This window comes from Salvelinus alpinus, chromosome 10 (genome assembly GCF_045679555.1).
Source record: "Salvelinus alpinus chromosome 10, SLU_Salpinus.1, whole genome shotgun sequence".
Classification (NCBI taxonomy): domain Eukaryota; kingdom Metazoa; phylum Chordata; class Actinopteri; order Salmoniformes; family Salmonidae; genus Salvelinus; species Salvelinus alpinus.
This window is the reverse complement of record NC_092095.1, coordinates 41,721,096-41,743,652: the sequence shown is the minus strand read 5'-3', so window position 1 is coordinate 41,743,652 and position 22,557 is coordinate 41,721,096. Positions and strand designations below refer to the sequence as shown.

At 45.5% G+C, this 22,557-nt stretch overlaps 2 protein-coding genes across 3 annotated transcripts in view; one reads left to right on the top strand and one right to left on the bottom strand.

The window, feature by feature from the left end:
• Nucleotides 1–5,610, top strand: part of LOC139531400 (uncharacterized) — a 45,718-nt gene extending 40,108 nt beyond the window's left edge. Inside the window, exon 4 of the mRNA XM_071327850.1 lies at nt 4,639–5,610. Coding sequence (XP_071183951.1) covers nt 4,639–5,467 — 829 coding nt within the window. The 3' untranslated portion in view covers nt 5,468–5,610. The remainder of the gene's footprint in view (nt 1–4,638) is intronic.
• LOC139532064 (zinc finger E-box-binding homeobox 1-like) overlaps nt 1–20,557 on the bottom strand; it is an 87,467-nt gene extending 66,910 nt beyond the window's left edge. Inside the window, exon 1 of one of the 2 annotated variants that reach the window (XM_071329188.1) lies at nt 20,429–20,557. In XM_071329188.1, the coding sequence (XP_071185289.1) occupies nt 20,429–20,486 (58 nt within the window). In that variant the 5' untranslated portion in view covers nt 20,487–20,557. Of the gene's footprint in view, nt 1–18,618; nt 20,383–20,428 lie in introns of those variants that run through there. The other variant, XM_071329189.1, reaches the window with a different exon arrangement.
• Nucleotides 20,558–22,557: the final 2,000 nt, after the last annotated feature.

The following is a 22,557-nucleotide window of genomic DNA, read 5'->3' as shown; positions in this document are numbered from 1 at the left end:
GGGAACGTACATTTTAAGGTTGCAGGGAGGTTCTGATTATGTTATAATGTGGTTCCCTGAAAGTTTTCCTGGGATGTTTTATTAACGTTCTTAGAACAGAAATTATAGGTTATTTGAAGGTAATTAAATAACATTTTGTTATTAAAATACACTTAATAACGCTGCTACTAGCTTAGTTTAACTGTTTTTTCCACATGGAAATTCATTCTTAGGTATTAATCATGCAAACACATTTCTGTTTTATTGTGGCATCAGTGAGATTCAAACCTATGATCTTATGTTCTCTATCCATGGAATTAGTCCACTGCTTCACCAGGATGGCGCTAGCATGCTATGTTTTTTTTTACTCATACAAAGCTGTCATTTTAGTCTATTCAAACAGGAAACAAAGCACTCATTAAGATCAGGTGTGGCCAATTAGTGGGCACGGCCAACACACCTGAACACACTTAACAAGATAGAGGATAGAGAGAGCTTTGTTGAAGGAGAGAACGGAATGTATATGTTTTTAAATAACATTCTTAGAACATTCTTTGAACTAGCGTTTTCTTGTGGTGTTTATGAAAGGTTGTCTTAATGTTCTGATAACATGACTTTAAATAAAACCATAAGGAAACTCGCAGAAAACGTTATGCTGAAGTACTGAAATTCCCACAGAATGTTGTTTCTTAACGTTCTCTGAACATTCTAAGAACATTACTTTAAATTGAACCTTGAGGAAATGCTATGCTGAAGTCCCACAAAAGAAACATATGGTTCTCAGAGCATTGTGCGCTAGCTGGGAAGGTTGTATGCAAATAACCTTTGGACAGCCTTGCTCTCACCAACCTCTAAGAAACATATGGTTCTCAGAAAGTTATGTGCTAGCTGGGACAGATTTTCATTAAACAGGACTTTGGTTTACTGAGCTGTAGGTCCAGAATCCTCACTGCTACAATGTGTACTTTTACTCCAGACTCTAGGGGTAACTCTCACTATAACTAACCTCTCTAGTCATCACACCAAGCTCTCAACATTGGTGTGGAAGTAGCCTAAGTGTATTGGAGGCTGGTATTCAGTTCAGCAGTCATGGGTTAACAGGGCAGGGTCACGCCTATCACACAGATGAGCCCCGGACAGAGAGCTGCTCTGTCTTCTAGTCGAGTGTAGTGTGACTGGGGGGGGTGAGGAGCTAGAGACAACTCCTAATCTGGGAGAAGGGGAAGGAGCTTGTGCTGCTATCTCCTGCATAGCTGGGCTGTATCAGGGGTGATCATCACAGTAGGCCTGTGTTAAGGCTAGCAGGAAATCCCATCTTTGAGTGGTACACAAGGGAGTACTTCTGCCTCCTTAGCCTCAATTTCCATGCTTCTCCGCCTCGCAAAGCAAGTCTGCCTATGTGTCATGAAGTTCTCTCAAAACAGAGATATTTTGAAAGTACAAGACCGCAACGTCAGTCAAGCCTCAACACACCAGATATTGTACAGACAACTCCCCAACTGGGAAGACCCATTTATACCAAGTTACAGAGGCAAACCCAGGAGAAACCTAGGATCACAGGGCTGTATTAAAAGGTATAGCCTAGGCCTCCTACTCATTGTTCCCCCATGCCCCTCCAGTTGCCAACCAGGCTGTTGTCTGGCAGAGTACTGCGTCCCTGACGGGGCTCCACCATTCCTCCATTAGACACTGTCACAGTGTCCTATAGCCTAGCACTCCGCAGCCAGAGCAAGAGCCAGGCGTGACCATAGCACTGGGTGTGTGAGTGGGAGAGGAGAGACATCTGGTAGGGATTTGAGATTGGGCAAGATGACCAGTGACCCTGTCCTGCACCCTCTGCTCTACAGAGAGAGAGGGGGGGGGGGTAATCTGGTTTACACTGAAAGAAGATACCACGAGGGTGTCAACTTTCAAGTCAGCCAAACACACTGCAAACTATTCAAAAGTTGTAGGCCTATACACCGCCAGCAGGTAATTATGAATAGGATTTAATCTATAGGCCCTACAGTACATCATGATCATTGCATTTACAGCAAATGCCTTAAATCACTGGGTCTGGGCAGGGCTGGTCTGGTCGAGTGTCCCTCTATTCTAGTTAAATGGGAAAGCAAAATCTCCATGTATGTCACAGCCCCGTGAATCCGGCTGAACCATGTGAGTTAAAGCTGTGGGAACACCCAATGAAACGTCTCAGCACACACCCTTATATAGAGACACAGACTGGAGAGAGGGAGAGAGTGGGGAGGAAGAGAGAGAGGGGGGAGGGAGGGGGAGAGAGAGAAGAGAGGGAGAAAGATAGAGAGGGGGAGGGAGAGAGAAAGAAAGAGATAGTATTTGGTACAGAGAAGAGTAAGAGGACTAGGGCCTTTGAGCACAGATGTAAACATGTTTTTGAGCCCCTCTTCAGAGACAGAGAGCAGTGCATCACTCCTCCTCTCCTTGTAAAAGGACCAGTACCATCTCCACTGGGAACCCTGGTTGCTGCATGAGCTCAGAGATGACCGTTTAATCAATAACGCCAGGTTGCCACGGCAACCTTGCTATCCTGTTGCTGGTTCCTGGTATCTGATGATTGCACTCCCCGTTAGCTGCACCTGCCTCCCATCTCTCCCTGTCTCATCCACACCTTATCCATCAACCCATTGGCTTTGTCTTCATCTCAAATGGCACCCTATTCCCTATATTGTGCCATGGTCAAACAAAGTACATCCCATGGGCTTTGTCACATAGGAAACCTCACTTAGTAATCAGCACACTAGATACATATAAAGCAAAATTATATTAAACAATAGACAGATAGGATTTTCATTCAACAATACTGAGAGAGAGATGACTGTAAGAACAGAAAAATAACACAAAGAGAAAGAATAGAGGCTTTGATCCAGACAAAAATACAGTAAGGGCTGTAATACCCAGACACACCCTCTCTGTTATGGATAATAAACACAGAGCTGATAGATATCATATCTCCCTCAGAGAGTGATGTCATTCTACCTGGAGAGTGCTCAGTGCTTCGCATCATATTTCCGTCCCCCCCTCCCTCTTTCTCTCTCTCTACAGTATCTGTTCCTCTCTATCCCCCCCTCTCACTCCTTCCCTCCGCCCTCTCTTGTACAGGCTGGTGTTAAACGTGTAGAGGATAGCACATCCTGCTTTTTTCATTAATGGAGAGCTCATTAATCTAGGGTGATAACGAGGACATGTGTCAGTGAGATGATTAAACCTCCCCTGCTTTACAAATAGGCACCCTTGGGGATAAACAAGCTAGGGACAGACTCAGGCAAAAGGTTTGACTCACACACACACACACACACACACACACACACACACACACACACACACACACACACACACACACACACACACACACACACACACACACACACACACACACACACACACACACACACACACACACACACACACACACACACACACACACACAGATAGCAAATACTCACACATCAACAAACAAATATGCACGTAAGCACACATCTCTTAGGACACCTATTGCCTATCTGGAGGACATCTGGGTGTTGTGATACTACATGTGTATGTACTTACACACCCTCACTACCTCCACCTAACACTACGTCTCTCAACAGCCTAAAATCTTTTATCAAATCAAATTGTATTTGTCACAAGCGCCGAATACAACAGGTGTAGACCTTACCGTGAAATACTTACTCACAACCCCTAACCAACAATGCAGTTTTAAGAAAAATAAGAGTTAAGAAAAGATTTACTAAAGTTAAAAAAAAGTAAGAGACAATAAAATAACAATAACGAAGCAATATATACAGGAGGTACGGGTACCGAGTCAATGTGTGAGGATACAGGTTAGTCGAGGTAATTAAGGTAATATGTACATGTAGTTAGGGGTAAAGTGACTATGCATAGATAATAAACAGTGAGTAGCAGCAGTGTAAAAAAAAAAGGGAGGGTCAATGCAAATAGTCCGGGTAGCCTTTAAATTAACTGTTCAGCAGTCTTATGACTTGGGGGTAGACGTTGCTAAGGAGCCTTTTGGACTTACACTTGATGCTCCAATACCACTTGCCGTGCGGTAGCAGAGAGAACAGTCTATGACTAGGGTGGCTGGAGTCTTTGACAACTTTTAGGGCCTTGTTCTGACACCTCCTGGTATAGAGGTCCTGGATGGCAGGAAGCTTGGCCCAGTGATGTACTTGGCCGTACGCTCTACCCTCTGTCACGCCTTGCGGTCGGATGCCGAGTAGTTGCCATACCAGGCGGTGATGCAACCAGTCAGGATGCTCTCGATGGTACAGCTGTAAAAGTTTTTGAGGATCTGAGGACCCATGCCAAATCTTTTCAGTCTCCTGAGGGGGAATAGTCCTCTGCTCTCATCCTTCTAGACCTATCGGCTGCCTTTGATACTGTGAACCATCAGATCCTCCTCTCCACCCTCTCCGAGCTGGGCATCTCCGGCGCGGCCCACGCTTGGATTGCGTCCTACCTGACAGGTCGCTCCTACCAGGTGGCGTGGCGAGAATCTGTCTCCGCACCACGTGCTCTCACCACTGGTGTCCCCCAGGGCTCTGTTCTAGGCCCTCTCCTATTCTCGCTATACACCAAGTCACTTGGCTCTGTCATATCCTCACATGGTCTCTCCTATCATTGCTATGCAGATGACACACAATTAATCTTCTCCTTTCCCCCCTCTGATAACCAGGTGGTGAATCGCATCTCTGCATGTCTGGCAGACATATCAGTGTGGATGACGGATCACCACCTCAAGCTGAACCTCGGCAAGACGGAGCTGCTCTTCCTCCCGGGGAAGGACTGCCCGTTCCATGATCTCGCCATCACGGTTGACAACTCCATTGTGTCCTCCTCCCAGAGTGCTAAGAACCTTGGCGTGATCCTGGACAACACCCTGTCGTTCTCAACTAACATCAAGGCGGTGACCCGTTCCTGTAGGTTCATGCTCTACAACATTCGCAGAGTACGACCCTGCCTCACGCAGGAAGCGGCGCAGGTCCTAATCCAGGCACTTGTCATCTCCCGTCTGGATTACTGCAACTCGCTGTTGTCTGGGCTCCCTGCCTGTGCCATTAAACCCCTACAACTCATCCAGAACGCCGCAGCCCGTCTGGTGTTCAACTTTCCCAAGTTCTCTCACGTCACCCCGCTCCTCCGCTCTCTCCACTGGCTTCCAGTTGAAGCTCGCATCCGCTACAAGACCATGGTGCTTGCCTACGGAGCTGTGAGGGGAACGGCACCTCCGTACCTTCAGGCTCTGATCAGGCCCTACACCCAAACAAGGGCACTGCGTTCATCCACCTCTGGCCTGCTCGCCTCCCTACCTCTGAGGAAGTACAGTTCCCGCTCAGCCCAGTCAAAACTGTTCGCTGCTCTGGCACCCCAATGGTGGAACAAACTCCCTCACGACGCCAGGTCAGCGGAGTCAATCACCACCTTCCGGAGACACCTGAAACCCCACCTCTTTAAGGAATACCTAGGATAGGATAAAGTAATCCTTCTAACCCCCCCCCCCCCCTTAAAAGAGTTAGATGCACTATTGTAAAGTGGTTGTTCCACTGGATATCATAAGGTGAATGCACCAATTTGTAAGTCGCTCTGGATAAGAGCGTCTGCTAAATGACTTAAATGTAAATGTAAATGAATAGGCGTTGTCGTGCCCTCTTAACAACTGTCTTGGTGTATTTGGTCCATGATAGTTTGTTGGTGATATGGGCACCAAGGAACTTGAAGCTCTCGACCTGCTCCACTACAGCCCCGTTGATGAGAATAGGGGTGTAGTCCACGATCATCTCCTTTATCTTGACCGTGTTGAGCGAGAGGTTGTTGTCCTGGCACCACACTGTCAGGTTTCTGACCTCCTCCTTATAGGATGTCACAACACATACTACCAAAAAAAAGAAAAGACACACATCTTCCCTGATTGATCTGTCTTTCCTCAAAACGTCCCTGGCTATAGCAAGATGGGGTAAGAGGATGGAGGCCCAGTAGAGAGGAAGGGCCTACAGCAGAGCTGGGTGAGTAGATAGGAGAAATGAGGGAAAGGGCAAGTGGGTAGGTCTAGGACACTCACTGGGAGGAAGCAGGACTTACAAATACATCTCTGGAGATAATTTTCTCTATTTTCAACAGGATGTAGGGATGATGAGTCACAGGCATTATTCAGGAGTAACCAGACCAAACCGAACCAACACTGGGCTCCCGAGTGGCACAGCGGTCTAAGGCACTGCATCTCAGTGCGAGAGGTGTTACTACAGACACCTTGGTGCGATTCCAGGCTGTATCACAACCGGCCGGGATTGGGAGTCCCATAGGGTGGCGCACAATTGGCCCAGCATCGTCCGGGTTTGGCCGGTGTAGGCCGTCATTGTAAATAAGTATTTATTCTTAACTGACTTGCCTAGTTAAATAAAGGTTATCTTTTTTTTTTATTGCCTCCCTCCACTGCATCCTTTACACACTTGGATGATTCTCATAAAACCAGTTTTAACCATAGCAGCAGCATATTGAGTTATAAAACCATTATGCATCTGCAACAATCAACTATGATTCTGAAGACTAAGATGCCTAGTTAGTTGTAGCCTAGTTGTCTTATTTATTTATTTATTTTTATATTTTCGCCTGAATTGTGTACATTAAATTCTCTGGTATTTTTATACAATTTATACAAAAAAACGTAACTAGCTGTTGTTTGTTCATAAATCTTTCAGAACATCAGCTATCTGGATTTGGGTGAAGGAGAAATGGGGGAGGCTTGGGCGAGTTGCTGTGGGGGGTGCAGGGCTGTTGACCAGGGTAGGGGTGGCCAGGTGGAAAGCATGGCCAGCCGTAGAAAAATGCTTATTGATATTCTCAATTATTGTGTATTTATTGGTGGTGACAGCGTTTCCTAGCCTCAGTGCAGTGGGCAGGTGGGAGGAGGTGCTCTTATTCTCCATGGACTTTACAGTGTCCCAGAACTTTTTGGAGTTTGTGCTGCAGGAAGCAGCAGGAACCTTTGCTTTCCTAACTGCCTGTGTATATTGGTTCCTAACTTCCCTGAAAAGTTGCATATCACGGGGGCTATTCGATGCTAATGCAGAACGCCACAGGATGTTTTTGTGCTGGTCAAGGGCAGTTAGGTCTGGAGTGAACCACGGGCTATATCTGTTCCTGGTTCTATTTTTTTTTGAATGGGGCATGCTTATTTAAGATTGTGAGGGGAGCAATTTTATTAAAGAATAACCAGGCATATTCTACTGACGGAATGAGGTCAATATCCTTCCCGGATACCAGGGCCAGGTCGATTAGAAAGGCCTGCTTGCTGACGTGTTTTAGGGAGCGTTTGACAGTGATGAGGGGTGGTCGTTTGACCGCCGACCCATTACGGACGCAAGCAATGAGGCAGTGATCGCTGAGATCCTGGTTGAAGACAGCAGAGGTGTATTTGGAGGGCAGGTTGGTTAGGATGATATCTATGAGGGTGCCTGTGTTTATGGATTTGGGGTTGTACCTGGTAGGTTCATTGATCATTTGTGTGAGATTGATGTTATAAAGCTTAGATTATAGGATGGCCGGGGTGTTAAGCATGTCCCAGTTTAGGTCACCTAACAGCACGAGCTCTGAAAATAGATGGGGGGAAATTAATTCACATATGGTGTCCAGGGCACAGCTGGGGGCAGAAGGTGGTCTATAGCAAGCGGCAACAGTGAGAAACGTGTTTCTGGAAAGGTGGATTTTTAAAAGTAGAAGCTCAAATTGTTTGGGTACAGATCTCTGCAGTAGACTGCAACTCCGCCCCCTTTGGCAGTTCTATCTTGTCGGGAAATGTTATAGTTAGGGATGGAAATTTCAGGGGTTTTGGTGGCCTTCCTATACCAGGATTAAGACAAATGCATAATATCTGATCAATAAACAAAATAAATACTATGAAATAGAGAAATACAGATCCTAATCTTAATGCTCCAAGTGTAATTATGGTGGAAAATTTATTTATTTTTTTGTCAGTTTTATGAGAATCACCCACCTAGGCTAACCATAGCCTCCTCCACTAAACAGCTGGGACTTGTGATGAAACCTCTGAAACCTCTGGTTCTGTTGGGGGCTGAGCAGGAAGTTATGCTTAGTGCCTACTACTGTCTGTCTAAGCATCATGAGGATATTTTCTGTCCTGACAGACAGACTAGTCACGCTCTTGTTGTGCTTCCTAAAGTAGGGGCCCTGTGATGCTGTAATTATCACCCATGCATGAGGGAGGGAAGGGAGGTGTGTGTGTTTGTGTGGTTGCGAGCGTGTGTGTATACCATGCAGGGGGTAAGGGGTAGACTTGCAGAGATCATTCCCTACATGAAGGCTTTGCGATCCATCAGCAATCATTTAGTCGAACACACACATTAAATCCAATCTGTCTGCCCTCCGCCACCTAATCCTCTTTCCACGGACAGACAGACAGAGACCGTAATCCTCCATATCTACATTTACATTTAAGTCATTTAGCAGACGCTCTTATCCATATCTGTATTTTAATAGCAAGCTAGGCCCCCCCACTTGCCTATATCATGATGTATGCTTTATTGGTATGTTAATCTGGTTGTTGATCACACAACCCCATTTAAAGCAGGCTTTAATATGCATCTCTAGGGGATTAGATTAGCAATCCAGGGATAGGACTATAGGATAGGAGCATGATTATGATTTGGCTCAATGGACTCATCATCTACAACAGCATCTACAATTGGGGCACATATACATAATCTTACATTATTCTAATCTTACAAGATACAGGAGATCCTCCTCCCCCAGTTAATGCAAAAGGAAACATTTCATTTTGAGAACTTGTTACTGTTACAGCTACCTTAAAAAGTATCCTTGTTTTCAGAGGTTTAATCGGACCCTCCTATATATAGGATATAAATACAGCTTTGTGGAATTGATTGAATCACAACTCATTCCATGCCTGCAGATGGAATCAAAGCCTACTGTCTGTAGGCAAGATTCCTTCTGTTCTAATTCTAAAATTGATTGACAACTCATTCCATGTTTCCTGACAGAGAGGATACAGTAAGACGACTTCAGTTGTGACTCTACAACTGCGTAGCAACATTCTCTCTCCCTGTCTAGACGTTCTGTCCCCACGCGCCAGCCAGAGTGAGGAGATTCCTTTTGATCTAATAGATTTATTAGACAGACATTCGATTAGGAAGCCACTGCTTTAAATTAGCCAGCCAGGGGGAGGAAACAGGGGCTGCTTAACTCAGGGAATTAAGGCCTAAGTGGAGAGTCAGTGCCCTCTATGCTTTACCTTGCCGTGGCCTTTACCATGTTAAGACATTTCCATTTGGGGGAAATAACATCACGTCATCATTTCTATTGCCAGATTCAAAGAAAAATGTAATCTTCCTGAGTCGTAGATAGATCACTCTGAATCTGATCAAGCAAAGCATTCTATTATTTCAAGTATGATGGTATTTTACATGAGTGGATCATGTAAAACAATGTAACAGTGCCCACAAAGTATGTGTATCCATTCCAGAAAGACAGGTGTGGGCCAAAATACATGCCCATGTTATTGAGTGGCAAAGGAGCCGTGGTCCAAACATCTGTTAGTAACAGCCCCCCATGTGAAACGCTTCTCTGTGACTCTTTTTAAGGTTTACTGCCTGGGCTGGATGGGAGGGGGGCACAAGGCATGAGGCCTCAGAAAGAAACGGTTCACTCACAGGTTAGCATTCAGGTGGAGGTCAGGAATGCATTAGCAAACTAACACACACCTACAAACACGCACGAATGCAGGCACACACACATGCACATACACACACACACACACACACACAGCCTTAGACCCATGCAGAGAACACTATGATTCTCATGAGGTAATCTCATGGGTGCATCTCCCTCCTTTACCTTCCTTCCTAACCTCGTTCACACAACAGCTACAGCACCGTTCACCGACAGGAAGTGAGCTTCCACTGACCCTGACCCACCTCTCAGCCGTGTTAGCTACAAGGACTTTCTAGGTAGAAAGGATCAGCTTGCACAAATCCTAAACATTACTGGGGGAAACGTAAAACTGACCCAAGACCAGTAGCTAATTTAGTTTCTACACTCACCAGAGATACATTTATCAGTTAATGGTACATGGTACAGGGCAGATGGTCGAGGGCACCGTGCCACGAGACGTGCTACATCCTGGCACTAGAACAAGGAAGGCACAATCGCACACTGTTTACTGGTTGAATGAAGATTCTTTATCCTCCAGACTTCTACAGTGAAGGGGGGCAGTTAGCATAGCTGCCAGAATAAGGACCGGGTCATTTGTATTCAAGGCAGGTTGGTGTTTGGGAAACATTGGATGTCAGTGGCACACACTCAAAAGGTGAAAGCGTGAAGATTTGACTTGATACAGCATTGGGTGACAGGGTTAATAGACAATTTTCTATCAATCAAATGAGTACCAACTTTGAATGACTCCTCCAAATGAACCATTCACCTTAAGTCAGCCCACCGGGTCTATCTAAGACAGAAGGGAAAATCACTTCAACAATGCATGCATGGCCTCCGGGGTGGCGCAGTGGTCTAGAGCACTGCATCGCAGTGCTATGCTGCGCCACCAGAGTCTGGGTTCGCGCCCAGGCTCTGTCGCAGCCGGCCGCGACCGGGAGGTCCGTGGGGCGACGCACAATTGGCTTAGCGTCGTCCGGGTTAGGGAGGGTTTGGCCGGTAGGGATATCCTTGTCTCATCGCGCTCCAGCGACTCCTGTCGCGGGCCGGGCGCAGTGCGCGCTAACCGAGGGGGCGGGTGCACGGTGTTTCCTCCGACACATTGGTGCGGCTGGCTTCCGGGTTGGAGGCGCGCTGTGTTAAGAAGCAGTGCGGCTAGGTTGGGTTGTGCTTCGGAGGACGCATGACTTTCGACCTTCGTCTCTCCCGAGCCCGTACGGGAGTTGTAGCGATGAGACAAGATAGTAATTACTAGCGATTGGATACCACGAAAATTGGGGAGAAAAGGGGATAAAATTTATTAAAAAAAAAAAAAGAAAAAAAAAAAAAAAAAACAATGCATGCATTGAGACTCTGGGATTACAGGTGGCAGCTCTATACATTCTGCAGTGTGAGGAGCCAGACCTCCTTTATGAACCTGTATCTGCTGCTATTTGAAAAAAAGAGTCACAAAGAAAGAGAAATTTGGAAAGAGATCGAGAGATGGGGAGAGAGAGAGGTAGTGCAACACCAGGCATGTTGTGATGTTAACTCAGTGCTGCGCAGCTAACAGATGAGACACCTAATGATGCCTGGTTGTAACGTGTACGCTAAGAATCGGGACGCAAGCACAGGGAGTGAATTTAATAAATTAATGAAACAAAACAAGAAACACGAGTAGCGTACAGACATGAAACACAGGAACAGAAACAATAACACCTAGGGAAAGAAACTAAGGGAGTGACAGATATAAGGGAGGTAGTGGTTAGAGCGTTGGGCCAGTAACCGAAAGGTTGCTGGATCGAATCCCCGAGCTGACAAGGTAAACGTCTGTCGTTCTGCCCCTGAGCAAGGCAGTTAACCCACTGTTCCCGGGCGCCAAAGAAAATGAAGGCAGCCCCTCACACCTCTCTGATTCAGAGGGGTTGGGTTAAATGCAGAAGACACACATTTCAGTTGAAGGCATTCAGTTGTACAACTGACTAGGTATCCCCCCCCTTTCCTAATCAGGAAGGTGATGGAGTCCAGGTGAGTCTCATGAAGTGCAGGTGCGCGTAACGACGGTGGCAGGCGTGTGTCGATTAACAGCAGGAAACAACTAACAAACACACAAACAAACACCCAAAGACTATTAAGCACTAAATAAATGGTGTCATATGACTTTAAACATGATCAATTAGAACCCACAGTTCATTGGCTCTCCCTCTGTCTAAATGGGACAGGAGGCTGGGTGCCAGTCTGCCAGAATAATGAGCACGACCAGGATGATATCTCTATGAGTAAGAGGAGGACAGATGTGGTACTGTCTGGCTATATGGCTGACCTCGTTTTTACTCCTATTCTCCGTCCACCCCAACTCTGTGGGTGAAACGTGTGTAGCGAGGCTGAGGCCAAGGTGTGTTTTGATGGCCAACACCTGAACGATAGATACAAAAAAATGTATCAACCCCTACAAAAATGTCTATTAATATAATCCACATAATAATTAACATTTCCTGTTGCTGCAGGATCAAATAAAGATCCTACATCTGTAGTGGTTCCTATAGGGTTCTCTGTTCCCGGAGTTGGCAGAGAGAGTTGGAGGGGTTGGAGCTTGGACAGACTAGGTGTACTTTGCTCTAGTCTCGAGTCAATGACATAAGGTGAGTATTAGGACGGTAGTTAGACACACCAAAACCTGATCAAATTAAGGACCATAAGCAAATGAGACGATACAGCCTCTGATCAACAGGCATAGTGGTGAATGAAGCTTATAAAGCTGTTTATAGACCAAACTCATTCATCAACCGGGCTGCATCCCAAATGGCACCCTTTTCCCTATATATTGCACTACTTTTGACCAGGGTTCATAGGGCTCAAAAGTAGTGCACTCTATAGTGAATAGGGTGCTATTTGGGACGCAACCCAGAGGGATGTGTGTATCCAGAGCCATCCTAATGATATGAAAATGTTGACAGAGACTAAAATGGCCCCTGTGATGTCCCTGTCCCCAGGATACAGTGAGTGACTAACACAGGGCCACACAGTCACACTGTGATAGGTAGCTAGCCAGCCTACAGCTTTAACAGAAACCCTGAGTCACCTTGTTTATAAGTCAGGCAGAGAGGAGAGGAGTGGAGAGGAGAGAGGCTGGCTGCTACGCTGAATGTCAGAGTCTGTAAACATCACAACACACAGGACTAATGAGAGTGAGATAAAGTAAGTTTAGTAAGTTGAGTAAGTTGAGTAAGTTGAGTGAGTGAGTGAGTGAGTGAGTGAGTGAGTGAGTGAGTGAGTGAGTGAGTGAGTGAGTGAGTGAGTGAGTGAGTGAGTGGCTGTGCCGGCCCGGCCTGGCCCTGCCAGTGCGATAGAGATATAGTGAGTGAATAGTATTTTTCAACAGAGCTCAATGCTAGGTGTAGTCAGTGTGTGAGACAAGACTGCTCTCACATTCTGCCATTAAAGCTTCCTCCCAAATGGCACCCTATGCCTATAAAGTGCACTATGGGCCACTATAGGCCCTGGTCAAAAGTAGTACCTAAATAGAGATTATGTTGCCATTTGGGACTCCCGTTATCAGTCTGCTTCAGGAAGAGAAAAGCAACAAACGGTTTTGTTATATTTCAGTCTTCTGTGATGTATATAAAGTGTAATATTGGGATGCAAACTCAACAATGAACACATGTCAACTCTACATCTGACATGGTACAGGTGTGTTGTTTTCTGTAAACCCATAACCATGTGTGTGAGATGTATACTTTTGTTTCAAAGTAGATTTGTTTAAGACTACCAAGAAACACTCCGTGTGACCCTGATTTAGCCCACTGCAGTAAAGGTTCATGATATAGTAACTAAAACAAATGTGATGCAGGTACAAAACCTTATGATCTCTGCATATATACAGCCGCCATTTTGCTTCAACAGTTGTGCATTGTCAGGTTTTGAGGAAAAAATGGTAGTGAAATGTCAGGTTAAATGTGAGGAACAAAGATTCCACTGATGAGTTTGTGGCCCAAACACAAGCTGGCATGATGAGGGCTGGCGGCCCAGCGCCTGCTGCCTGCCTATTGTTAACACAGGCCTTTCATTAACCGCTCCACTGGGGAACAGGGGAGGAGAGGAGGAGGGAGGAGAGGCTGAGGCAATACATAGTGAGGAGGAAGGGAGGAGAATGGGAGAGGAGGAGGGAAAGAGAGAGAGGGAAGAGAGGCTGAAGCGAAAGACACTGAGGAACAGGGGATAAGAGGGAGGACAGGAGGGTAGAGTAGAGGGAGGAAAGGGGAGGTTGAAGCTACAGACAGTAGTGTCAACACCCAACAGGACTAGCCCAGCCTAAAGATCAGCCACCAAACACATGATTAAAAAAGACACATAAACCTGCTCACAATGAATAACCCCCAAAGGATGGCAATTTAGAGCTGCCATCTCCCCCAGGTATAGGCTATACACAACGGTACACTATAATTTCAGCTCCCACCTGGCGTGGGATGTTCCCCAATGATGTAAGGGGGGCCCTGAGTGAAAAAGTTTGGGAAACACTGGTCTGGGGAACAGGCTTAATTTGTTTTTGGACTATCATTTCAACTCCCACCTGTTTCTATGTAATATGGAACAGGTAGGAGGAAAAAGAGAACAAAAGAGAAAGAGGGAGGGTCGGGAGAGAGGGAGGAGGGAGGAGTAGACACTTAATATGTTTTTGGACTGTAATTTCAACTCCCATCTGTCTCAATATCCAGGTAGAGAGGGAGAGAGGGAAGAGTAGACATTGAATTTATTTCCCTAAGAAGCGATACACAACAAATCCTGAGGCCTGTGGGCTGGGTGAGGTCATCTTACCAACATACCTGTCTGGCATGTCAGAGTGGAGGAGAGGAGGAAATGTCATTGGTCAAATCAATGCATTTTTTTCAATTGCTGAAGGACAAAAATAGGAAATAGGCCTATATGAATCACTCAATAGTGTGATAGCAGGGAGCTTGACAATATCTCATTGCTTCCTTCAAGGTCCCATTCTCAGTCCGCTGAGTGCATCTGAAACCACTGAGGAAGGCTCCTGACCTGATCTAGCTACAAGGAGCTATCCTATTCTATTCTGGAGCCCAGTCTCCCTCTCGATCCTTCTGAGCCCCCCCCTCCCCGGCATGTTTTTGTTCAGTTCAGTGGACCTGACGCCTCGCTGCATAGCCTACTCCCCCTGATACACACACACACACAGCTCCACCTCCCCCTCCCCCTCCCTGTCCCGCCAACCCCCAACTGAATAACTACACAATATTTCTGTCCTTTCAACAACAGTGTTGACACTTCGTTGCTTATTCCTCCTCATTCATTATGTCAGCCCCCGCATTGCCCCCCGGCACCTCCAGCCCTGGCAGCCCAGTCACGCTGCTCTGTCGTGGGCCCTGGGTTATAGAGAGGGGGACTCCTGCCTGCTGCTGGAGCACATTATAGGACTCATCCTCAGTTTAACGCACTCTAAATACGTGGCTTAGACAACACGCAGGAAAAACAAAACACAAAATGACACAGTCAGGAGGCATCGGCAGTAGTCACAAACAAGCCTTCAGCAAAAAATGTGCATGACACAGACAAATAGCCTAAACACATTCTCAAAACAAAAGAGGGGTGCGCACATCCCCCAAAAAATGCACACGCACACGCAAACGCAAGAACCTGAGCATTGCGTGTCGGGAGACTGAGGAAGATTGTGATGAATTCTCAGTGTTCCACAGATTCCTTCGTCAGTCTTGGGGTCTCTGGGAAGAGAATGGGTCATATGCAAATGGCCATGCCCAGTACAGATAGAAGTTTCCCACAAGCAGAGTGTGAAAAGGTCTTTCCCTCCCCACGCCAGCCCCACTCAATGGGCCTTTTCTTCTTCCACTGAAAGTGTATGAAGTATAGCAGGCAGACTGCAAAGGTAACTAGGCTCTTTCTCCTCAGGCTTTCTCCAACCAAAGCCTTAACACACAATGGTTCATTTAAGCATTCATCCACATACAACCCCAATAAAGCACATTCAAACACAGTTAAGGGGGTTAATGAAACTGACTTGGGTTTTAAAACGGCTTTTCTAAGGCAAGAGAAAGCACCTTTTTATAGGGTAATGCAATGCCTCTACAGGAGCTTGCTAATCATTAAGCTCCCTCAACAACAGTGGGAAAGGGTTTGAGTGCGTTACCTCAGATTATGGGCACAAACAGAATTGTCTGCCGGGAAATCATTGAAATGTGTGACATGGTGAATTGAATGGTGTAAATTAGAATTTCATATCATACATTTTAAAAAGCCTGGAGATACATAAAAGTGACAAACAATAACAACAAAAAACGGATTATTCAAGACACAAGACAGAACCTCGGAAGTCTATAAAGCCAATACCTAGGCTATAGTTTGCCTCGCTAACCTAAATTAATCCTCTCCATTCCGTTCCATAGGAAACACTCACACGATTCTAATGTAAAAGGAGCTGTCATGTTTGACAGAGTGAGGGAGTGTCCACCTTTCTTCCCACTGGCTCTCCTCTCCAGCAGCACCTCAGTGTCACTCTGCCAGCTCTCACAGCCCCTCTCCCCCCTTATCCTTCTCCCTTGTCCCTCTTCCTCCCCACCAAACTCCACAGGACTGAGGGGCTGTACTGGTCAGGGGGATGGAGGGCGACAGAGAGGGATTGAGGGAGTAGGGACAAGGGTTTTTACCCCTCAGGATCCTTTTATTGAAAGGACTTAAACACAAACGCAATTGGACATGCTGGAAGGAACCCAACAATGGCACAGGGGGGAAAGTGAAGTCATAGTGGAGGCACGCATGGGTGCCTAGGTCAGGGGGCAATCAACAGCACCCCTGGCTACTGTGTCTTCCCCCTGGAATAAAGGACTGGTGGAGGAGAGGGGGGGGTGAGTGGGGATGAGAAGAGGGGGCGGGGGATTTTCCTCACACTTGGCACTTTCATATGCAGCAGAGGAAGTTGCTCCAAAGCAAAATAACTGATAAATGAAAATTTCCTCTACTGCTAAACTCCACTCACCAGGGGTAGTAGACCTTTAAATGTTAACAGCTGGCTTTTAAAACACTAAAGCAGCATGCCGGCCCACAGAACACCACCCCTCTCCCCCTGAAGCCTTTGGAATGGCCAAAACATCTTATTTTCTTAAGAGTGTTAGCTTAACCAGTGTTTCTTTATTGTTCTCACACAACTTTACAGCGTGTGGTTACATTCAATATTATTTAGAGGGAAAAATGAGTCCAGCACACTAATTATACTTTTGCCAGCCAAATAAACATCCTCTGTTACATCATACAGCTTTACAGAAGCCAAAACTAGACCCACAGACCCATTCTTCTTCTTCTGTAGCATTGAGACAAAAACCTTCCAAAACTGTTTTGTACTGTATGTGTGTGTGTTACAAAGAGACAGACAGAGAGACAGAGACTCCTTTGATAAATTCAAAGAAATAGAAATCCAACCTATATACAAATACTGAGCGTACAAAACATTAGAAACAATATTGAGTTGCACCCCCTTTTTCCCTCAGAACAGCCTCAATTAATCAGGGCATGGACTCTACAAGGTGTTGAAAGCGTTCCACTGGGATGTTGGCCCATGTTGACTCCAATGCTTCCTACAGTTGTGTCAAGTTGGCTGGCTGTCCTTTGGGTGGTAGACCATTCTTGGATCACACGAGGAACTGCTGAGTGTGAAAAACCAGCAGTGTTGCAGTTCTTGACACATTCAAACCGGTGCGCCTGGCACTTACTACCATATCCCGTTAAAAATCCTTTGTTAACCCGTCTCCTCCCCTTCATCGACACTGATTGAAGTGGATTTAACAAGTGACATCAATAAGGGATCATAGCTTTCACCTGGATTCACCTGGTCAGTCTAGGTCTTGGATGTTTTGTATACTCAGTTCCTTTGAAATGTAGGCCCAATACCCTCCACTCGCACTCATCTACAAAGACAGGCCAAAAGTGTTAAGGTTAATACCATGCCACATTCCTCTTTTCCCAAATTTGAAGTGTTAAATTGCCATTCCAGGAAATGGCCACTGCTATTCCTGAGGGGAGCTGGACTAGACCTGGACGGGATAGGAGAAGTGACAAAGGAAGCCAATGGAAACACTAGTATCCCACAGATTGCAAACACCTGTCGTCCTGCCAGCTGTTAGCACCTCCATGTTTACAGCTGTGACAGGAGCTCACCTTGGTCTTAGCCTGCTCTGCCCGACCCAGGAAGACAACCAATACAGGACAGGGGAGGGCCAGACAACTAAGTACCTTTTGGCTTCAGTAACCAACACTACAGACCCCTGCCCCTAAAAGGCTTTTAACCTGATGACAAACATAACACCCCCGCCAAATATGAGGTATTGGATCAACCCAGGTTCTCTCTGTCTCACATTGTATTGGTACAGTATATTGAGCCCTTCCACCCAGCAGGTTGATGCACCCATATCACATGATTAAGACATCACTATGGTCTCCTGAACTTTATGTCCGATCCCCCCCTCTTGATGTATTATATAGTAGTCTATGTATTTGAAAACATATAACATTTCAAATTGATAACATGAATACAAAGAATAAGGTATAAAACAGAACTCAATTTATTTCTGAAACGAACATCAGATGGACAAAGTTTACAGTGACAAAATGTCGTAAATGTAGCCTATAAATAATGTAGGCCTACCATGACAGATGCAAATGCGCTAGAACAGGTCCGTTATAAGGTGTGTACCTTACAGAATGCACAAAATGAACCGTCGTCAATCAAGAGCGGACATGATATGGACCGGTAACCAACACCTTTTCAGCCAAAAAGCAATAAGGAGCACACTAAATATGTCGATGTCATACAATGACAGTAAGCGAAAACAAACAAGGAGAGTAAGCACAACAAGCAACTCCAAGAGAAAAATCACATTAAATTCACTCATGATGACAGCATGCAGCGCCTACAGACACGGTTGCCTTTTCTACCTGCACAAGTTGCCATTTGTTGCGGCGCACCGCACAGGGACCGCTCTCCGCTGCTTTGGAAAGGGAAGATAGAGAAGGAATCGTCTCACAGGAATCTAACAGCGTATTCAGTCCCCCGAAATCAGACTCCTGGTTTGTTTTTATGTTTTGACAGAGGGGTGTTTACAAAGACCAAAGACCCGTTTTCCGGATCAGGTAAACATGTTCTCAGTTCCTGTGTGCTGGGTGGCTCGACCACTTGCGATGCTGTGCTGGTGACTGTTCTCACGAGGCTGTAAGTAGACTACGCATGTCGTCAGCTAGCCTACAGGAGAAAAACACATATGCCTCCAAACAGCCTACAACACAAACATTATTCCTATGTGTGAAAAACTACCACCTCCGATGTTGAAACAAAAGTCACAAGTCCCTTAACTAAATAAAATGAGAACACACGAGACTAATAAAATGCACAAGGCAAAGACAAGCAACCCGAAGATCATGATCTTTGCAAGTCAAATAGGGTTTAACATGATTTCCCGATAAAAGCCTTCCACTATTAAATTGATTAAATTACTGGCGAGAAAGAAAAAAAAATATTCCTGAGAAACGCACTGGCTACCCGGACAACTCTACAATGCAGCCTTTTAACCACACACACAAAAGCACAAACAAAAACAAAATAACAATTATTTAAGTATAAAAACTCTGGATGAACAGATTGGCTCCAACTTCAAGTTTCGCTCCCACGCCACCAAACCTTGAGTGTGTAAAATCAGAATTCCCAGCGCAGGACTGTGGATGTAAACCCACACTCCTTATATAGGCTGTGCCTTGTTTATATAGGCTGTGCCTTGTTCACACAAACAGCGCTTGATATATTCATCCCATTCTCTGAAACGTTACCCAACAATGCATGCTACAGAAACAACGTTTTTCGTTCGAAGTTCATTTGCATTTATGTTTATTAATTATAGCTACTTTACCTTGTTCTGCATATTTTCTACTTATCTAGCAATAACTTTTCGAATGATTTGTAATGCACACTTGCCATTGTCAATTGTGAAAACGCGTGCATCACGCCTACACATCTTTTACAAATAAAAGTAGTGAGAAAATAGATGTGTAGCCTACATAAACATAACAGCATGCATTTTAATATAATATGAAGCAGCAGAACAGCACAATTTCCACAGTAAAAACATTTCCTAAAGCCCGAGCCCTCAATGTAGCAACAGTGTCTTGTCATGGTTCGCGCTACCTGCTACGTTGCGACAAAGAGAAAAGCGACAGAAACAGTTATTTTTCTCGAAAGAGCATTGAAGAAATAAACCTTATACACATATTCACTCATTTCAGAACATCAATCTATATTCCATATTGATGGAAAAATACCGCAGTCCGCAAAAACAACCAGGTAACGTTATTTCCCCAGGCACATGTTTTAAAATGCTACCCAAAGGCGAGAGACGGTGAAACAAGCTATCAAGTTGAAAACTAAAAAACAATGGAAAAGTTAATTTAAATAGAATGAAAAGGGACTGGACGGGAAACAAAATCCAAAAGCGAGTGAAGTGACGGGATTAGGTGCGTATAACGGTCCAGGGTGGTGCACTCAACCGCTAGGCGGAGGGAGAGTCGCGAGACAGGTATAACGGTACGCCACATAGGGCTATAATGGTGCGCTTACTTGCTACTTTCCAGCACTTTGACCCACTAAAACCGGGACTCCGGAGGTACTAAAGTCTTCGGAGAATAGAGCATTCGATAGAACACATTCTAGTCCACTTCACCACATGAAAAGAAGGGACATCAGAGTAGTTTTACATACCGTTATTCCTCCTCGGATTTGCCTGCTTTCTGCGCTTACACCTGGGGCCATCCGCCATGATCCTTTCGCTGTGTCTAAATGCTGCTGGAGAGTCACCTCCTCTCTCTCCCCCACTCCCCCCGCTTCACCTCCCCTCCCTGCACCTGGTTTACGACACTCTGCTTTACGACATTACCTTCTACCTCCCAAACCCTAGGGTGCGTCCTATGGTATCCGGGATCCTTGGGACGTCCCTATCCCAATGAAGTTTACAGTTAAAAGAGTAAAGGTAAGTGTTAAGGTTAGGTACGGGTTATGGTAAGGGTTAAGGTTAAGGACCCTAGTGACCCAAACCATAGGACCAAGAAAACTAAACTCCTACTCCATGCTTTCTTTCTGCCCGTGATCATCGCACTTTTCAACATGCTTATATAAAAAAAAAATATATATATATATAAACTTCAGAGTTTCTGGTAGGGTTGGGGCCATGTCATTATGGAAGCTTAAAAGTAATTGACCAAGACTCTAGTGAGTCTTATGGTTAAAAACAATTCCTTAGTAGAGCTTATGTTTTAATTTAGGTTCATTATGACAGTGACACAACTGGTACATGTAGTGGTGGGTGGAGCTTAGCTATTTGCACCTGTTATATCACTCCTCTGTGGGTGTTGTTTTTGGTTGCATGGACTGAGTAAGGCTATAACATGGAGCAAGATTAATCAATCCAAAAAACATTTTAAAATGCAAAAGTCTTACAAATATATATATACATTTTTACATAGAATTATTGTAAAAAAATACAAAAATAATAATATAAATGAAGAATGTTTCAGAGGTTTTTCACCAAATTTGGAATAGATTTGCTTAGGATACCATCAAATGTATGATGCATCTAAACAAGCTTTTCTCTCCACAAATCTCATAGCCTACTCTCTGGGAGAAGAGAGGGCACGTGTAGGATGAAGGAATGCGATGTGATTGTTCCGAGACTGCAGAGAGGGAGAGAGAGAGAAAGAGAGAGAGAGGGTCATGAGACCGTCAGCCAGCCAGCCAGTCAGCCCAGCGGTGATTCAACCCTCCTGCCTCCTACCTAAAGAAAGGCCTGGCTGTTCTCCTGTAGCACCAGGGTTCACTGCAGCGCTGGGGACGACAGGGCCCACACCTGGTTTCAAATACTATTCAAAATCACATCAACTACTTTATCTATGCTTGATTGAGTTTGCCTGGCTAGTTCCAAAACTGCAAATCCCACCCATCTTGCACTCTATGTTCAGACTAGCACAAACGCTCAAAGTATTTTGAAAAATGTTGAATAGTGTTTGAACCCAGGTGTGGCGTACGGGAGGAAGACAGGGCCATGCAAAAACAATCTGCAGATCCAACTGTGTCTAATCAAACCTGACCCTCCACAGTCACACAATGGCAACCATTTGGGATGCAACATGTGTGTGATAAGAGTTGTGTGACTGTGCACCACTTTTGATCAGAGCCCCAAAGGCCCTTGGGTATGATGCTATAAGCTTGGCACACCTGTACTTGGGGAGTTTCTCCCATTATTCTCTGCAGATCCTCTCAAGCTCTGTCAGGTTGGATGGGGAGCGTCGCTGCACAGCTATTTTTAGGTCTCTCCAGAGATGTTAGATCAGGTTCAAGTCCGGGCTCTGGCTGGGCCAGAGAACATTCAGACACTTGTCCTGAAGCCACTCCTGAGAGTCCTTTATGTGCCTTTTAGCATATTCCAAGCAAGCTTTCATGTGCCTTTTACTGAGGAGTGACTTCCGTCTCGCCACTCTACCATAAAGACCTGATTGGTGGAGTGCTCCAGAGATGGTTTTCCTTCTGGAAGGTTCTCTCATCTCCACAAAGGAACTCTAGAGCACTGTTAGAGTGCCCATCGGGTTCTTGGTCACCTCCCTGACCAAGGCTCTTCTCCCCCGATTGCTCAGTTTGGCCAGGCGGCCAGCTCTAGGCAGAGTCTTGGAGGTTCCATACTTCTGTACCTCGACACAATCCTGTCTCGGAGCTCTACGGATAATTCCTTCGATCTCATTGCTTGGTTTTTGCTCTGACATGCACTGTCAACTGTGGGACCTTATATAGACAGGTGTGTGCTTTTCCAACTCATGTCCAATCAATCAATTTTACCAGAG